The following is a 21234-nucleotide window of genomic DNA, read 5'->3' as shown; positions in this document are numbered from 1 at the left end:
TTGAATATAGATATTATCAAAAGAATCATGAAATAACTGTTGGACAAAGTAAACATGATTGAATTATAACTATAAATGGGAAAAAGCATTGATAAGGATAATAAAACATGATCAACATACTTTTCTGTGGCCTTCCTGTTCTTTTTTGACTCTTGTTCTAGTTTTTCTTTCTTTCCTCTTTCTTTCAAAGCTTTCCTTGCCTTGACTTGTTGCTGTGTTCTTTCTATATCTTGTAGCCTTGCTTGGTTAATCAATGGTCTCAGTTTTTTCCAATATGATGAGGATCTTGATTTTTCTAAAAGATTTAATGTATCATATCATTTATTTCATTCTTGACAAAATTGAAAAGTTTATTCAAAACTGACTTAAAAAGATAATCTTGGGCCAATTTGAAAATAAAAAATGTCTTCATGCATTTCTTAAAACATTAAAATACTTATCATTGGTGGTTCATCTAAAACTTACATTATGTTACATTTATTACATAAACTTTAACATATAAACTTTTGAAAACAAAAATTTCAAAGTCAATAGACAAGACTGAGGTGAAAGGATAAAAAATCATGGTAATGAGATGTACCAATGCTTATTCAACTGCATACCATACACTAGCTATAGTGGAACGCCTTAAACATACCAAATTACAATGTATTATATTATTGACGATACCACCACTGCCACAAACAGTCAGAAACAGCACCCATTAGTATCGCTTTTTCAACTTCATTGAGGCAGGTGAGACAAAAATCATATATTTTTGTAGTGAACGTGAATATTTGCATAATATAAAGATATAAGAAGATGTGGTATGAGTGCCAAGGAGACAACTCTCCATCCAAGTCACAATTTTTAAGAATAAACTTATAGGTGAAAGTACACAGAGCCTTAATGTCCTGTTATAATCATTTGTCTTTGTATCATCATATAATCACCAACTTCTATCCATCTACTTAAACATCTTTAATACAATTATTCCCTGATGGTACTGTACAAAAACCACAAACCTAACCACAACCATCTACTCTGTAGAATTCAATTAAAGTACAAAAATCTCAAATAGGGGAATAATCAAACTATAAAATCTCACCTTAAATTACTTAGTACTTTAGAATATGGATAAATCAACCTTAAAATGAAAATTAGGTAAAGGTTTGATTTACCTGTTCGACATGCATTTACACTTTACACCAATTCAAAAGATAGATTTAAAAGAACCATAGTAAGGAAGCTCAGATATTCATGCTCCAAATACTTTCTAGGATGTTAGTGCTAAGCAGTACAATTATAAAGTGGTCCACTTCAGAAATGGTTTTCTTGAGTAATACTTTTTTGTATCAACTAAACTCATCATAGATACCAGGATAAAATTTTGTATTTATGCCAGACGCGTGTTTCGTCTACAATAGACTCATCAGTGACGCTCAATTCCCAAAAAGTTAAAAAGTCCAAATAATTTACGAAGTTGGAGAGCATTGAGGACCAAATTCCTAAAAGTTTTGCCAAATACATCTAAAGTAATCTATTCCTGAGGTAGAAAAGCCCTAATAATTTAAAAACTCAAAAGTTTTGTAAACAGTTAATTTATAAATATGACCATATCAATGATAATTTGTGTCAGAACAGAAGTGCTGACTACTGGGCTGATGATACCCTCAGGGAATTAAAACTCCACCAGCAGTAGCATTAACCCAGTGGTTGTAAATAAACTCATCATAGATATCAGGATTAAATTTTGTATTTACGCCAGACGTGTGTTTTGTCTGCTTCTTTCAAAAACTTCAAAATTCTCCAAAAAATACTAAGATTTTCTTTTAAATCCTTGTTTTATATGAAATTCAATAGGTGATTCAAACAAAACAGTAGTCTTTTTGTAGTTGGAAGGTAAACATCCCTACTACATATACTCTGTTTTTGTTAGATGTATTTCTATTTGATGAGTTAAGCCTTTTCTATAGCTGACTATGCTTTGCTCATTGTTGAAGGTTGTTAGGTGACCTACAGTTGTTAATTTCTCTGTCAGTTGGTCTCTTGTGGAGAATTGAATCATTATCAATCATACCACATCTTCTTTTTTATATTTGACAAACTAGTCTGTCTTTTACATTTAAAATTGATTTCAGTTTCATAATCTTTGTTTTTCTGAGTTTTTGTATCAAAAGTAGATATATAATTTGAATTCCTTGTTAGTTGTTTTAATATATTAATAACAGATTGTGAACTTATGCTATCAGTTCAGTTGTGTGATCTTTGGAAGCAGTTCCCAGATCTTACCTCTTTTAACAACCTGAAATACTGAGTCCATATACTCCTCCAAATCTTCTGAGGAGACTTCACTGGAAACATCATCATCTTTTTCTGGAATTTTAGTTTTTGACTCAAGTTCAGCTTTAGCTGCAGCTGCTGTTATCTCCCTTTGCTGTCTCTTTTCTTCATGTTTTTGTAGGCGAGACAGTGTCCCTCGTTTTACTTCAAGTTCAGCTGAAGATATTAATTGATTAAACATTTTAAATTATAATATATAGTTGAATTTTAAGGAGGTAGACTTAGGTTAAGGGAAATAACTCTTAAAATCATCAGTACGTTTGTGTCAACCATTTTCAAAAACATATTCTAAGCTTCTAGGTTACATAGATTATTTTTAATCTGTTTCAGGTAAATGCTTTATACAAAACATTGATGAACTTGACTTTTACAAACGCTTAACTGATTTAAAGAGTTATCTCCCTGAGCCAAGGTCTACCCCCTTAAATGCCATATGTCTGTATGAAATATACATCAAGAGAGTAACAATATTCTTGATTTGATTTGGTACCTGAGATTATTTACATTAGTATAAAATAGACTTTAAATGATGACCTAACTTTAAACAAACATATTTAAGAATAGGTTAAGTTTGAAAAAATCATAATTTCATCTTCATTGATATTCAAAGGACTGTAATGTCTTTATTTTACATAAATCTATCACTTATAAAAAATTCTTTGTGTAAAATATATTGCCAAAAATTACATATGGTATAACTGATAAAATAAATCATAAGAAACAAAAAGATTTCATGTCTAATAATCAAAATTAAAGTTTGAAACTACTAAGAATACTAATACTAATAAAAGATGTCATTAAGTCTATTTTGGAATAAAAAGCAAAATGTATTTTTCCATAGGATTTCAATGTAAACGTTGTTGGGGCCATATTGAATTTCCAATCATGAAAACATCAAAGTTCCAACATTTGTTAAGGATTTAACACAAACATCTGTCAAGTTTGGTTCACATGCAGTGGTTCAATAGTTCTTGAAAAAAAATCTTTGCATTTCAAATCAATTGGACTCTCTTATATGGCCCCAATAAGCCATTTTGGATTTTCATTTAAAACCCAAGTATTAACACTTGGTAATAAATTTCCTTCAGAAAACATTTCTACATGGGTTTTTTTCGTATTTCACTTGGTCTGTTTTTGAAAAGAAAACAATATGTAATTTCCCATAGGGTTTTAAGTAAACTTAGTCCTCAACTCGCTAAATCTAAATCTAAATCTAATTCTAAATCTACAACATTTACGGTAACAATACTTAATAAGGACTTTCATAGGAATATATCTAGCAAATTCTTAATTTTATTAGTTCAGTGGTTCTAAAGAAGAAGATGCTTTATATGTATCAGTTAGCGGCTTCAAACTAGCTTTCAGAATCTGCAGGTGCTTCATGCCAACGTTACCTGTTTTCAAGTGATTTTATTTTCAGTTGATTCATATGCTGTCCTATACCACCATTGTCCCAGATTTAGGACACTCTTAAGCTTAAATCCACATCATTTAGACAATGGTGATTACAAGTAGTTCATCATTGGCAAATCATCCTTATTGTTTATCAAATAAGAATTATAGCTGTGAGAGTCAACGTAACTTAACTAATTAATTGTTGGTGTTAATCCACTTCCAACATGTTTAGCTATATTGTGTGTGTGTGTGTGCGTTGGGAAAGAGGGGTTGTTCATTGAGGAAGCAGGAGTGCCCAGCGAGAACCACCAACCTAATGCAGGAAAACTGACTATCCTAGGCATTCAATAACAGACTTAAACACACCAACCAATGTGGGGTTCAAACTCAGGCCTCATACTTGACAGGCTAGTGATTGCTATAGATGAACTTCTGAGACCAAAGATTAGTAGTTTACATTTCCAAGGGCATAACTCACATAAAAATATTTGAACCATTGCTAACTTATTTTTGAGTAAATAGATATAAGAAGATGTGTTATGAGCACCATTGATAAATATCTACCGGTATATATAAATTATACCAAAAATATTCCATCAATTCAGATCTTCAAACTAAAGTGAGACATTGCTAATGAACATCTTTCATATAAATTTTATTTAACTCTGATATGGATTAATGATAATCCATCAGTGCATGATTTCAAACTTTTCTAAAATTTTGCTAATTGTTATCCTTGTCATCGTGTATTGAAATGTACTGTTCATTAAGAGTGCTTTTACACCATGTGAGATAAAAAAAAGTTGCTTATACAACATCAATTGTGCATAGAACATTAAACTGAACCAGGTGCTCCGCAGGGTGCAGCTTTATACGACCCCAGTGGTCGAACCCTGAACAGTTGGGACAAATTTGGTCACAATATTCAAGCTTGATACCGTCTGAATTTTGATTGTGATCAAATTTTTGACATAATATAGGTTTTTGCCACAAAATTAATGTGGTTCAAGATCTAACACATCTATTGCACAATACTGTGCAATTGAATATTTCTTATTGAAACTTTTCAAAATTTGAAATTTGAAAAAATGTTGAAAAAAAAAAAAAAATCCCTTACAAAAAATGGTAAACTGAGATCCCCCCCCCCAATTTATTGAAACCCCCCCCCTTGGAGCAATAACCCTTAAACTCAATCCCTGCTTTCCTTTGTAATATTGAACCTTGTAGTACAATTTCAGAGAGATCCATACACTTAAACACAAGTTATTGTCATGATTGTTTGGAAACTAGAAACATGCTTCTTTTTGGCCGTTTTTTGGCCCTTAATTTCTACATATTTTGGGCAATTAACCCAAAACTTAATCCCAGCCTCCCCTTTGTGATATGGTACATTGTGGAACAATTTCAGAGTGATCCATGCAATTACACACAAGGTATTGTCTGGAAACTAGAAAAATGCTTGTTTTGGCCCCTTTTTGGCCCTTAATTCCTAAACTTTGGCCCCATAACCCCTTAAATGAATCCAAACCTTCTACTTGTGATTTTAAACATTGCAGTATACTTTCAGAGCAATTGAAATACTGGTAAACAAGTTATTATCCTGAAACTAGAAAAATGCTTGTTTTGGCCCCTTTTGGGCCCCTTATTCCTAAACAGTTCTGACCATCATCCCCAAAATAAATCCCAACCTTCCTTTTGTGGTATTGAACCTTCTGAAAAAAATTTCATTAAGATCTATTTACTTAAACTAAAGTTATTATCCGGAAACCAAAGTGTCTTCGAACGACGACAACACAAACGACTGAGATGACGACATCATACCATTATACGAAGGGTCGTATCAAAAGCATTTGTTTGGGATAACTGGAATGCAAAGTGAACTTTATTGCTGATTTGTACAGTCCACATGGCCATACTTGACCAAACAAAACATGCTAGACCTATGACTGATGTACTTGTATATAAAAGGAAACAAAACATGCTAGATTACCTATAGGGGAAACAAAACATGCTATATTACCTATAGGGGAAACAAAACATGCTAGATTACCTATAGGGGAAACAAAACATGCTAGATTACCTATAACTGATACAGATTTCACTGAGAGCTCTTCTTCTGTTCAATTCAAATGGATTATTTATTAAAACTATGTTTTTACTTTCTATAATGCATGATGTTAATCCATGAACAAAAGGAATGTGCTGCAAATGTTTTTAAAACAATTTTATTTTGTTTTATAGATGTATAAAAGGTTTGCAGTAGTACATAATGACTTATTTTTAAAAGTGAAATTTCTCAAAATTGGGTAACCCAGCCGATTGCTGAGAGTATGGAAATATCTTTTTTCGAAATTTCTCATCTGACCATTCCCTAATTTTGGTGTTCTTTTGGCTCAGGCAGCTGTATAAACAGATAGGTGAAGTAAGAATGAGGACATCAAATCTAGTACCTCATGTAGAAAGAGTCCCACCCTTTTTGCATGACAAAGAGCCATATTGCAACAACTCTTTGGCCTGATGCAAGACTAGGTTTCTGACCCTATTAAACATATTCCCATTTTCAAATGCAAATGAAAATCCCTGCCCTTCATCCTGTCTAGATGTAGTTACATGTTCTTATCTGAATATGCATGAAAATTTTGCCACTGGATATAAGGAAAACAACAACGAAATCAATAAAATATCAATTTATATTTTGTTCATATTACTTAAAACAGATAAACATATTTACAGCTATTTGAGATGTCTAAAAACACACAATTGCATCAGGAATTTCTCATTTTCAATACTCAAAGTTCTAATATCACATGCTCCTATAGCTTTGGAAACATTATATTTGAAATTGCAACATCAGTTGTATTTTGAACAACATTAGAGTAGAAATGGACAGTTTTGTTGTTGTTGCTCCCTAGGAAATTAAATAAAATCATTCTAAAAGTAGCTGATATTAGCTTTCAATTTCTTGAATGAGCAAATACAATCTCTAGTATCAAAACTGTGCTTCTCCGAACTTTTCACTCTATAGTTATTAATTTTCTTTACTTAGCATACAAAAGTAACTAGAGGCTGTGTCCCTCATCTGACTCTTCTTTGGTTTTGGAAATCATGTAAAAATAGATAAAATTCATAACAGATACCACAAAAACTAAACACTGCGCAAGAACCGTGAAAATGAAGTCAAGGTCAAATAAAATCTGCCAGATTGACATGATCATCATAAAATATTTCCATACACCAAATATATTTTACCTATAACATATCATATTAGAAAAAAGACCAAATCTCAAAAACTTTACTTTGACCGCTTAACCATGAAAATGAGGTCAAGGTCAGATTATATTACACCTGCCAGTTGGACATGTATACCAAACAATCATTCCATATACCAACTATAGTAGACCTATTGCATACTGTATAAGAAAAACAGATGAAACACAAAAACTTAACAATAACCACTAAACCATGAAAATGAGGTCAAGATAAGATGACACCTGTCAGTTGGACATGTACACTGTACAATCCTTCCATACACCAAATATACTAGACCTATTGTTTGTAGTATCTGAGGTATGGACTTTACCTCCAAAACTTAACCTTGTTCACTGATCCATGAAATGAGGTTAAGTTCAAGTGAAATCTGTCTGACGGGCACAAGGACCTTGCAAGGAAAGCACATAACAAATATAGTTATCCTAATACTCATATTAAGAGAGAAGTTAACATTACAAAAAATTTTAATTTTTCTTTCAAGTTGTCACTGAACCATCAAATTATTGGTCAAGGTCAATTGAAATGTGACAGACGGAATCTTCGTAACATAAGGCATCTATATACAAAGTATGAAGCATCCAGGTCTTACACCTTCTAAAATACAAAACTTTTAAGAAGTAAGCTAACGCCACAACCGCTGCGCTGGAACATTATCCCTTTGTCGAGCTTTCTGCGACAAAAGTCACAGTCTCATCAAAAACCTGGTGGCCATCTTGAACAGAAAATTGGCAACAAAGTAGAAACACCTTATAAGGAACATGTATGCCATGTTTGGTTTCATTCCATTAAGATGTCCTCTAAAAGATGATATTTGTATGTATTTCCCTTAGGGTCCTATGTTAAAATAAGCAAAGTAATAACACTTGGTCAGCACCTCATAAGGAAAATACATGTCATGTTTGGTTTCATTACATTTAGTGGTTCTCTAAAAGAAGACATTTGATTGCATTGTCCATAGGGTCCTATGTTAAACAAAGTCCCCCACCCCCCCTTGGCAGCCATCTTGGATAATGAATGGGCTTCAAAGTAACCACACTTGGTCAGAACCTTATGAGGAACATTCATGTTATGTTTGGTTTCATTCCATTCAGTGGTTCTCTAAAAGAAGACATTTGTATGTATTTCCCTTAGGGTCCTATGTTAAACTAAGTCCCCTGTTCGTGACCATCTTGGATGATAGATTGGCTTTAAAGTAACAACACTTGGTCAGCACCTCATGAGGGACATCTATGCCATGTTTGGTTAAATTCCATTCAGTGGTTTTCTAAAAGAAGACATTTGTATGTATTTCCCTTAGGGTCCTATGTTAAAGTAAGTCCACAGCTGACGGCCATCTTGGACAATGGATCTGCTTCAAAGAAACAACACTTGGTCAGCACCTCATAAAGAACATTCATGCCATGTTTGGTTAAATTCCATTCAGTGGTTCTCCAAAAGAAGACATTTGTATGTATTTCCCTAAGGATCCTAATTTAAACTAAGTCCCCTGTTGGTGGCCATCTTGGATGATGGATCGGGTTCAAGGTAACAACACATGGTCAACACCTCATGAGAAAAATTCATCCCATGTTTGGTGTCATTCCATCAAGTGGTTCTCTAAAAAAAAAGACATTTGTATGTATTTCCTTTACAGTCCTATGTTAAGGCCAGGTTAGCTTATAAAAAAAGGGGTCAAAGTGCAAAATGAAATCAAAGATCTTACTGATGTTTCTTTGTCTGGTTAAACTATTTATGTCTTTTAAACCAAGTTGGATTTAGTAAATTTAACTTAAAAATTTTGAAATAGTTATCCTAAAATTTGTACAAAACCCAATACAAATATTATCAAGACTAAGGTTTTAATCTTAGTTTATTATTACAGAGGTCTGATGAATTAAAGAATATTTGTGTGGTTTCCTTGACACAGTCATAAAATAGGAAGAAGATAAATACCTTATTCAATTCACATAATAAAATCAGCATTAATTAACTATTTTTTTCACCCTGGGTGAATTTCCTTCTGGCAAATAAACCTGCAATAAATGGACCATATGGAAAATTCCTAGCTTGCTAAATTTAATAAGCCAAACAGGGGTAAATCCTTTCATGATTGCATAGATAAGGCCCAATTACAGTAACAAAATAAATGACTGGAACTAAATTTGATTGAAAATGGGTAGTAATTGATATAAATATTTTAATTTAAACTTTAAAAGATTCACTCAACATTCCAAACACTATCATCACATGCTGGCATTTTTCATTTTTCTGCCATCCTGGTAAAATTATCAACTTATAAAAAACAGCTAAGGGCTGAAATGAAACTTGTATGGTCTAAGGTTGAATGAACAAAAGAAGTACTATAAATCAACCTAAAACTTCAAAGAAAAATACTTTTAATGTCAATTTATGTCAATAAAAGTATTCTATATATAAATTTCCAATAAACTTTTAATGATTTACAAGAAGCTTTCACTTTAATAATTTGGCATTTGAATTATTTATTAATCTCATTGAATATGTTTTAAAAACAGTGATGTTTTAATCTTGGATCTAAATTAAACATTTAAGTTGAATGATCACATCATAAATCATAGAATTTTCTATTTAATATTATACAATTTATTCTATTATAAAGTTTATCTTGATACAAAGTTTGATGTTAAAATTTGATATCAGCTATAAGTAACAATGATAAATGTTTAAATCACATCCTTCACTTAAATATTTAATTATAATCTGCACGTCATGGATGTAAACTGATTAGTCATTTTTTGTTCATTAACGAAACCAAGACATATCTAATGATATTTAATAAAATACCTATAGAACTTGAGATTTTCATTAACAATTTGATACAAAAAACATATAAAAAGACTTGAAAGTTTTACTGTCAAAATATGGGAGGGTCTTGATAATTATAAATAATTAAATTTAAATTATAAAATGAAACTAAGGAACAGCTGTATCGTATTTTATGATAAGTTTGTCCTTAAGATTAGAATATTCATTATGGTCAAAGGCTCAATAATTATAGTATAACTAATTGTCATATTTGAATAAAAAAATGACAATGCATGACTGAACGATACATGGATTGAAAAGTGTGTAGCACAAGTTTAATACATATAATAGAGGCATTTAGTTACAAGTGATCTTACTCTTTATATATTCAAATTGGGTAATTAGTTATACTTTTAATTGTATAGAAACAGAATATTATTATTTTTCCCTGGTACTGGCTTAAGTTGGATTCACTTTATGTATACTGTACTTTTTTGGCTTATGAATATAATATGTAACAGTTGTCAAAATGGCAGATCATCACTTGAGAAGACTGATGCAGATTTTACAATAGTTGTGAATCAAGAAATAGGTTGAAATTCACTCAAGACTTTTGAAATATGACATACATAATCAATTAGCTTTTAAGTTTCAAGGACCAAATCTCCAGTTTGAAGTCTCAAGTCAGGGTCCTAGACGGGGAAAGTCTCAAGGGTGAAAATAAACAAGTTATTTCATAAGTGAGATCATTAGAATTTATCAATATGGGAAATTAATATAAATCACCATCTATAAAATAATCTTCCTTGATACTTCATATTTTTTAAAGACTGGGTGAAATTTAAAAGTACAAAGTTAAATTTGTCTATTCTTGTCAGATCCTCTTTCAGTCTTTGGTCATATAGCTCCTTACATGTTCAAGTTCTGTACCCTTGACTTTCATCTGTTGGTGTTTGAGCATTCATTATGAAGGTAAATCTAGAAAAAGTTTTGGACACAACACATGCAGAATGAGTTATGTTTGCTTATACAAATGGTTTATGTGCTTGCCACTGTAATTGTTGGATAATAAACCCAAAAGATTTGTATCCTGCTATATGTGTTGCTGTTTAGGTAAATAAGCCTTTTAGAAATTAAACTTCTATCTTTATTTAAAATGAAAATGACATTTTACCTTGTGCATTCAATCAAAGGGAGACAACTCAATCTAAATACTTACTATTCTACAAGCAGTAATCTAAAGCTGATATATATAAATTAAAGATGTATCTACTTTTATATCTGATTATAAAATGTTATATGATGCAAATTTTACCGTATGGACTGAGATGAAACAATTTACAATATTTCTCCAGTAAATCTTGAAAATCCAACACACTTGTTGACAATCCTGTCAAGGCAAAACAATTGTTTTAGAGCCTAAAAATTTTTGGCAACATTATATATAATTACCGGTACCCTAGTTTAAATAACCTTTGATCACTGCTAGGTATACTTTCAGATTAAAACTGTAGTTGCAAAAAAACTTACAAAGTGAGCAACAAAAACTACATGCATTTAAAACAGAGTGTTCACTCATAGGGTTGATATTATTTATAAATAGGAGCATATGTGCTCAATTTAATCTGCATTATTATGCATACAAAATCACAAAGTGAAGTAAATTCCATGAAAATATCTTAGATTCAACATACAGGAAACTATCTTTCTTACAAACATTAAACTTTCAAAATAGTTTTTGCAGAATTCATTTCCTGCACATACCATAATGAAATGTTAAATTCATATGAACCAATACCGAAACTAGTTCTAAAAAGTAACAAAATATGAATGTCATTTGTTAAAACAATGAAAATTGACATTTTTGTAACAAACTTTTGTTAGGAAAATTCATTATGATCCAAACTATGCATTCCTTTTCATCATGATTGCAAGATGTCTAATATATATTTCATTTTACAGTCACTGTACCTTACCATTTAAAGTCAAGTAACTGTAAAAAGGCTATGTAGCAAATTTTTCTAAAATTGTGCATGCAACTTTGGCTCTTTGAACTACAACTGAAAATCGATTTTCAGTTGAAGTCCATATCCTCTCAGAGTTGTATGCAAAATTTTACTGAAATCTGTGACATAGCCCATTTACTGTTACTTGACCTTAAGTCAGAGAATATTTGGTCAGTGATTCAGTGATCCCTGCCTGTTCAAAATTTCCTTACAATAAGTTGTTTTAGGACTCAATCCAACCTAACCAAAGAGTATGTTTACCTGTTTATTTCAAATTTTAAATGAAATGACTGACATGGTTATATTGTATGCTCAACTAAGTGGTATGAGGCATGAAAAAACAACACAACAATAACACATAATAGTTTAAGGCATGATTTGTACTTATATGGAAGTCACTGAAAATATTGATACAGTCTAATTCAACCTTTTGATTAAAATTGTTTCTTTAATTTTCAACTTAAAAGCAACAGTCTGCAATTCACTCAAAACCTGCCTTCACCTTCAATCTAAATAAATAACACAACAACATGCTTACAGAGTGCTTGTTAGAGTATGAGTCATGGATGGTTAGCAGATATACATGTAGCAATGCTAGAAGAAAGAAGAAAATTATCAGAATGTAAGTTCAGTGAAAAAAAACATTTAAAGATTCAAACTATATATTAAACATAAAGAAGACATGGAAGAACTTAAATATGTTATAATTAAATCGCTTTTTTGAAAATAAAATGAATGTTTTCCTTTTTTATCATTCTTAACATTTTGCTTTATTTTGTAAAAACAAGTATTAAAAAAAATACTGAACTGATTTATTAGTAATGTATTAAAACAATATATACAATATAACTGACTAAAACAATATCACAGGTTTATATCCTAAAATAAATTCCGATGAAATTGATATAATTTGTTATGATTACAATTCAAACAACCCCCTATTCACCATGCAGCTCATGCTATCAAACAGCTATACTTACTGGCCATGCTTGTTTTCCTTAACAAAGCTAACTTTCTCAGGAGCTCTATCATAAAGTACATCAATAGTCAAATTGTATGTATACATTAAATGGTATTTCAACAGATCTTTTGATATTTTCTGACTTTGCTCTTTAAATACTAGTACTGTAGTTAACCAGACTATTTCATTTGTATTTAGCTCAAAGGAAATGTGGTCTTAGTAAAAGTATAAGTGAAACTTTATAAATGGAAGTTAACAGAATCGTTAATTATTTTTAGGCAGGAGAATTTGGAAACTTTCATCAAATATATGACAGTTATTTAAACAAGTTACATGTGATGGTACAGCATTTCTACTTAGAGCACTAAAAGAGGAAACCTAAAGGTTCTGAGAAACTTTGTTATAGTTCTACAAGTAATGAAAATGACAGAGTTGCAGAATATCTATAAAAGTTAATCAAAATTGTAACAGATAATTTTATGATGAAAATTACAGAAAAATAGAAGAAAGAAAGACATAAATTGAGAAGTTCACACTCAGAACTATATGTATAACATAAATACAGTGCTATCTTATTAATACAAATCTAGGTCTATCAAATGAAAAGAATAACCCACTATTTTCTTATTTTGGAACTTTCAATTCCCAGACATAAAACCGACTGAGAACACAAGTAATGCTTGCTCAAAGAACAAGATTTTGAGTATCAGAAAATCAAACATGCAAGGTATAGTTTAGTAATTCTTGCAATTATTTATTTAGAAAAAAACTTTTCATTTGGACAATCTAAAAGTTCCTATTATCTTGCATTAGGATGCTTATACAACAGCATACCAAATATCAATAATCTTATACAACAGCATACCAAATATCAATAATCTTCCATAAGTACTTCTTTATTTACACAGACCATAGCAAATATTAATAATCTTCCATAAGTACTTGTCTTCTTTATTTAAACAGACCATATCTATGTATAGCCGTAGTGTGTTTAATTACCAACCTGGTCACACTAAAGACTTTAAATAAAAATTGCTGCTTTTTCAGCAATCTTCACTAAGCATGCAACATTCAGGAGTTGGAATAATGTGTCTTGCTGTACTGTTACATTGGTAACCAGGATTTGAAAAATCCACCTAAGTGTGTCTTGTGTAGAATGTTTGTGCTTTTATATAGGACATCTGTGTCTTTAAATGGACATTTGCAATTTCCATTTTTAGGACAATTCACTTTCTATACATAACGTCCTATGAACTTAGGTGTAAGGGACTAATGGGACCAATATGTTTGATCTGGAGACTTTAAGTCATATTGTTAAAAGCTGGGAGTTATTAATTTCCAAATCACAGCATATATCTTTTTTTATATACAGCTAAAAATAAAACTTTCAAAAATATATAGGTTATGCAGGTCAATTTAGGCTTTATACCTGCAAGGATAAACAAACTTTAAAAGGCTTATCTGTGATTACTGGTGTTTATCCCACATCTTAATTAAGTTTCCTTATACCTTTCTTTCTATTTTAAACTAAGGTGTCAGCTTATCAATATTTCTAATTTTGGTGTAGTTGATGGATACTCTTAATAGCGAATTGCAAGATGAGGTACTTTGAAACTGTTCTTTATAGTTATAGTCAGAATAAAATGATTCTGAACCTCTTGTTGTTTATTTGCTTGTTAAAGGTGGTGATTCTTATCTCTCTCACAGGTATAAGGGAAATAAACCCTGCAATTTTGCATGAAAAAAATGTTCAGACATAAATATATATCTTCGGTAAGCTAGCACTGTAGTGATGAGATACAACTTTTCTAAAGAAAGATGAATAAAGATGAATAAAGGTAAAATCTGTATAAAGTATTATGTATTACCTTCTTCTTCTTTTTGTTTTCTTAGTCGCTCTACTTCTTCTGCTGCTCTTAATTCTGAGGAAAATCAGATGAAACAATTAGCATAGAATGTAAAAAGAAAACATAAGTAATTTCATAATCTATAACAAGGACATAAATATGGTTAAATCTATCATCATCGTCAAATTTTCAAGATGTCATCATAACAACACTGGTTCAATTATAGACTCTTTCAAAGATCATTTTTCATAAACTTTGTGCAGTAAATGTTTTACTTTGGGACAATATTTGCCAACATTAATTCAATAACTTTACTTTGTTATTGCAGAAAATATCCACCTATCTAGTCTACTTTGTTTTATCCACCAACAATGCTCAGACATCTTTATATGTATATGTATCTTTACTAACCAATGACTTAAAACTACATTATAAACTGTTCATTGAATACAACTCTAGTGTCTAGGAACACCAGATGGATTTAAAAAACTTGTTTCTTCGTCAATCCAGACTTCTAGCCTTTACAATGTTTCAACAAAGTGACATCAAAATCAAAGGGCTAAATTAATAACCCAACAGTGAATAAAAGGGTCATTCATGTCTTATCATCAATTTTTAGTGTTAATTCATCATTCCTTGCATTCAAATGAAAATTAATCAAATTACAGTAAATTAAGAAATTATTGCATGGTTTCTATTAATGCATATAATGCCACTAGACCTGTTGGTGGCCTTCCGGCTGTTTTCTGCTCATTGGTTGGGTTGTTGTTTTTTTGACACATTCCTCATTTCAATTTGCAATTTTAGATGATAATTCCAATAATAAAAAAAAATGAGTATTGAAACGGGGAATGAGTCAGAGACAACAATCCCACCAAAGAGCAGAAAACAGCTGAAGGCAACAAACAGGTCTTCAACACAGCAAGAAAAATCCCCTACTTGCATTTCTGACAATGTATACATACAACTGTTCTGACAATGTATACATACAACTGTTCTGACAATGTATACATACAACTGTTTGTATATATTTTTTCCTTAAAACAATAATTGACTTTGCATTTTTGTTGGTTTCAAAAATTGCAAGAGTAAATTGCACAAAAATTTCTGAATTTCCAGTAGTTCATATTGAGCATGTTTAAGTCTTCCGAGTTGTATTTGTCCTTGATCAGCTTTTGATGGTTATTTTAAGTCATTGGTAACAAAGGTGACATAAAACTGCTGTTTTTATATCAAATCCTGTATTTGTTCTCATACAGTGGTATTGAGAAAAATCAAACCAATACAACTAACCTCAACTTAATCAACTTCCTAGAATATTAAACAGGAATAAACAGAAAACACCAACTTAATAACACTATAGTTTCAAATAGCCATTGACAATTTTATACTTAATCATTAGATAACAAAAATGTCCCCATAGTACACAGATGCCCTACTCACACTATCATTTTACATGTTCATTGGACCGTAAAATTGGGGTCAATACTTTAATTTGGCATTAAAATTAGAAATATCATATCATAAAGAACATGTGTACTAAGTTTCAAGTTAATTGGACTTCAGCTTTATCAACAAGAGTGCACACACAGAAATGTCTCGCCTTCTTTACTAATCATTGATATTATGTTGATACTCCTAAATCTAAAGCTTTATTACGACTGTCACATAGACTTAACATGAATCATGAAAATGAGGTCAAGGTCAGTTGAACCATATGCCAGGCAGACATGTACAGCTAACAATGCTTCCATACAACAAATATAGTTGACCTATTGCTTATAGTTTAAGAAAATAGACCAAAACACAAAAACTTAACACTGAGCAATGAACCTTGAAAACCAGGTCAAGGTCAAATAAAACCTGCACGACTGACATATAGATCATAAAATATTTCCATACACAAAATATAGTAGACCTATGACATATAGTATTAGATAAAAAGACCAAAACTCAAAAACTTAACTTTGACCACTGAACCATGAAAATGAGGTCAAGGTCAGATGACATCTGCCCGCTAGACATGGACACCTTACAATCATTCCATACAACAAATATAGTAAACCTATTGCATAAAGTATGAGAAAAACAGACCAAAACACAAAAACTTAACTATAACCACTGAACCATGAAAATGAGGTCAAGGTCAAATGACACCTGCCAGTTGGACATGTACACCTTACAGTCCTTCCATACACCAAATATACTAGACCTATTGCTTATAGTATCTGAGATATGGACTTGACCACCAAAACTTAACCTTGTTCACTGATCCATGAAATGAGGTTGAGGTCAAGTGAAAACTGTCTGACGGGCATGAGGACCTTGCAAGGTACGCACATACTAAATATAGTTATCCTATTACTTACAGTAAGAGAGAATTTAACATTGCAAAAAATCTGAACTTTTTTTTCAAGTGGTCACTGAACCATGAAAATGAGGTCAAGGACAATGGACATGTGACTTACGGAAACTTCGTAACATGAGGCATCTATATACAAAATATGAAGCATCCAGGTCTTCCACCTTCTAAAATATATAGCTTTTAAGAAGTGAGCTAACACCGCCGCCGCCGCAGCCGCCGCCGTAGCCGCTGCCGGATCACTATCCCTATGTCGAGCTTCCTGCAACAAAAGTTGCAGGCTCGACAAAAACTACCTTCATCAAAATCTTTAACCTGAAGCGGGACGAACGGACGAACGAACAGACAAACAAACAGATGGACGCACAGACCAGAAAACATAACGCCCCTCTACTTTCGTAGGAGGGGCATTTAAATAAAAAAAGATTAATAATACACACATATATATGATTGAAATGAATATCTTTCACTCTACATTAAATAAAAAGCGAACTGCATATAAATTTGCTTGTAAACAATTACATAATGCATGATTACTATCTAATTATGTGTTCAAAATGCTACAAAATACATATTAAATAAAATTATATCTAGCCATGTGATTGTGGAAATCCATTATTCTATGTAACAGCTGTGCATTGAGTGCAACTTTGATATGCCCATATCCCTAAATTTGAAATGTTTTGACTTCAGAACAAAAATCTGGCACTGTAAAAAACCGACAGGGATGTAGCCTTTACTAAAAAAAAATCATCAGTTGAAGGAAAACAAGACTTTGTTCAAGACCAACACATGTTTTTACAATTTCAAGTCCTAAAACTGTTAAACAACTATTTAAAAACAGCTTAATCAAAAGGTAACTTATCTATATGGCACCATGAATAAACTTCTTACAATGAACTTTAATTATCATGATAGTAAAAAATAATTGGAAATGACTAACCAAAAAATATTCAAACTATTCAAAACATGAACTTTCTAAAACCAAACATTGTTTTAATTTTTCAGACAGTTTGAATAATGCCAACTATAGTTATCCTGAGATATGATTGAACAGACGTACAGACAGGCTGCATTATAAAATAATACATCTATCATTAACAGGTGTATAACAAGTGACATATAAATCAAATGTGAGATCAAAACAACATCATACCATAATATACCACTTCTTTTGCAAATCTTGAATCTGATATAAAAATTCATTAAAGGTTATCTATTATCATACATAATTCTGTTGATTTAACATCAAAATCTTATGCACTGCATATCATGCATCATAATAAAACTTAAAATGTGCTACTTCATGCTGTGTAGCAAGTTAAATAAGTTAAATACTTGAACAAATAAAATATAAGCAGAATTACTGATAAAGTAATAAATTAGAAATGTTTATTGGTTAAGATCATAAAATGTTATAAATTGGCTATCACACTTGTAAATTATTCAAAATCCCATTTAGGTTCCCCTTTAGTAAAGTATCAAGTTTTTACCTAAAATCAATTGTTTAACTTTCAATAAAGTTTTGTTTAACATCGTTTGATGAGTTACATAACATTTCCAGTTCTGATCTGACCGTACTGTATGATTTGATTTATCACTACATGTAATATATCTTAATTTTACACAAATTTATTTTTGCCTGGTTTTATTTCTATTTGTTTACTTCTTAAACAATAAAAAAATGTATTTATGATCTTCAGGTTTATCTATATTCAAAGAGACAAATATGGATTAGATCCCATGGTGACAAAAAGGTGAATGGTACTTTATAACTGCAATATAAACTATATATACTTTCATACTCTTTGAAAATGTAACTTTGTATAAAATTTATGTCTATCATTTTTTATAATATAATTAAAAGATCATCAAGTGTAAGTTTGTTCAATGTTGAAGTTGTTTATGAATTATACAATAGCCATGAACCTATGATTGAATTGTCTTTTCTTAATATTTTTTATGTCAATAGAGTAAGTTTTATTATATTCCCCTTTCCCAAAATATTGTCATTCAGACTGAAGCGCTATGTTGTCTGTGGTGGTTTAATCAAAGACTGGCTAGCAAATTTAATGAGATCTACAAAATTGTTTGTGATTGTCCTAGTTGTTTCTGGGTGGTTTTGAGTGGCTGGAATTTTCAATTTTGCTCAAGCAGTTTAAATGTTCTAGTGTTATTCTTAAACTATTCCCGTCCTGACCTGAACACCACATTTAGGTCTAGCTTTATACACATATTTATATATTCTTTTTGTTTTTCAAGTAAATTACTTAATATGTTTTAAAAATACAATTAAATTCTGACAAAAAGTAAGATTTATTTGCCTAATATATTTTTTAGTTTGTTAATATACCCAGTAGCTGCATTCTTCAATGCATAGTTGTTTTGTTAATGACATCTAGCAAAGAATTTAGCACAAACTAATGGATGGGGGCTGGCTTAAACTTGCAGTGAGATGAGATAATTAGCTCCATATTTAAGGTCCCACTGGGATTTTGAGTTGAAGAACACAAATAAAAGCATGTTTGGTTTTGGAGGCTTTGATTTGTCTCATGAATTGATACACTTTATCCTTTCTATTTCACCATGGACATACAAACAACTGTACAATTTTACTTTTTTTTAACTGACTGAGAAATTTAATCAATACATTTTAAACAGCTGAAATGATATTATGAAACCAAAAATGTTTGATTCTCAAATGAAATTATCATACAGAATGGTAATTTCTCTGACTGACATCTTTTTTAAAGTTATGACTTAAAAACAAACTGTCATATGAATTCAACTCATACAAATTTATTAGAAAAATTATTATAATATGCAAACCATAATTAGTTTCCATGCATAGAAAGTCTCTTTAATGAATTATGAGTGACATAATATGCATTTATCTTTGAACATGCAGCAGACATTTACCTGCACCTTTAGCAGTGCTTGGAATGGTCACCAAAACAGGCAAAAATTGTTGCCATGGTATTGGAATGTAACTTTCTTTAGAGAAATAAAGTTCTAAATTAACAATCATATACCGGTATATAATAGCACCTACTATTAACCAATAAGCTATGTGCATAATATTGCAAGTTTTCTTGACCTTTTATAGCAAAAATATGAACTAATTTTATCAACCTGAACAGGTAAAAATTGATAATTAAATTGGGGTTAACAGATCGATCTAGAGAAGTTGATTTTTTCGGCTAACATTTTTTTATTCCAAATTTACAGTCAAACATGCCTTAACAGTCACCTAGATTCAGTGGTAACCTGTCCCTATTGGTATTTATCATACACTTCAAAACCTTTTGCCTATAAAACACAACTCTTTTCAGAGTAACCTAACTAGCAGTCAGCCTTCAAATTATTTTCACATGAAAATTGTCATTTCAACTTTGAACAACTAAAATTTTAATGGTTTTTTTTAAAACTACCAATACAATCATAACAAAAAGTATATTTGTGTATAAGTATTGAAGTAAAACAAGAATGTGTCCTCAGTACACGAATGCCCCACTCGCACTATCATTTTCCATGTTCAGTGGACCGTGAAATTGGGGTAAAAACTCTAATTTGGCATTAAAATTAGAAAGATCATATCATAGGGGACATGTGTACTAAGTTTGAAGTCGATTGGACTTAAACTTCATCAAAAACTACCTTGACCAAAAACTTTAACCTGAAGCGGGACAGATGGACGAACGGACGGACGGACGGACGGACAGACCAGAAAACATAATGCCCCTCTACTATCGTAGGTGGGGCATAAAAAAAGAATTAGACAGTTTACAAACAAGATCACATAATAGAAGAGCAGTATCACTGACTTCTAGGAATATTAACATGTTTATAAAGTTTTCAAAAGGTCCCCTCTTTTGAGCAGTCACTTTTAAAGCTTCCCATGATTGACTGATCAATACAGGTTTGACTTTATTGTATATATCAATGAGTTTAGAAAAAGTTTAAATCTTGTCCTATTAAAATGATTTATATGTATATAATGTGTATTCCTACCTCTTTGTTTGGCATCCCATTTCATCATACGTGTGATTCTCTGTAGTTCCATATAAGCCAGCTTCCAGTCTATACCCATTTTATTTTGATTTGACTTCATTACAATATCATCCATGTTATCTATTCCCTCTTTCACACCTAAAGTTAAGTCATAAAAAGCTAAACAGGGAGCTCCAGGATTGCCACAGTTGAAGTAATTACAATAAACTTAATAAACAATAAAATCCGTAAAGAAATGTATACTTTGTGTCTTACTTGTTTTTAAAATAAACGAAGTTAAAGACAACAACACCCATC

General features: G+C 31.2%; 1 protein-coding gene across 24 annotated transcripts in view; it reads right to left on the bottom strand.

Annotated features, from left to right (window-relative positions):
• The window catches only part of LOC139514211 (uncharacterized), a 96082-nt gene that overhangs the window by 61321 nt on the left and 13527 nt on the right, over positions 1-21234 (bottom strand). For 2 of the 24 annotated variants that reach the window (XM_071303038.1, XM_071303037.1), the window contains exons 8-15: positions 20938-21075; positions 19846-19920; positions 14586-14639; positions 12737-12781; positions 11066-11140; positions 5798-5833; positions 2272-2478; positions 121-295 (exon numbers count right to left, since the gene is read on the bottom strand). In XM_071303038.1, the coding sequence (XP_071159139.1) occupies positions 121-295; positions 2272-2478; positions 5798-5833; positions 11066-11140; positions 12737-12781; positions 14586-14639; positions 19846-19920; positions 20938-21075 (805 nt within the window). Of the gene's footprint in view, positions 1-120; positions 296-2271; positions 2479-5797; positions 5834-11065; positions 11141-12736; positions 12782-14585; positions 14640-18082; positions 18116-19845; positions 19921-20937; positions 21076-21234 lie in introns of all 24 variants that reach the window. The other 22 variants (XM_071303045.1, XM_071303042.1, XM_071303040.1 and 19 more) reach the window with 21 other exon arrangements.

Source organism: Mytilus edulis, chromosome 3 (genome assembly GCF_963676685.1).
Source record: "Mytilus edulis chromosome 3, xbMytEdul2.2, whole genome shotgun sequence".
NCBI lineage: Eukaryota > Metazoa > Mollusca > Bivalvia > Mytilida > Mytilidae > Mytilus > Mytilus edulis.
Note: the sequence above shows the minus strand (reverse complement) of the source record. Positions and strands in the feature narration are given on the sequence as shown.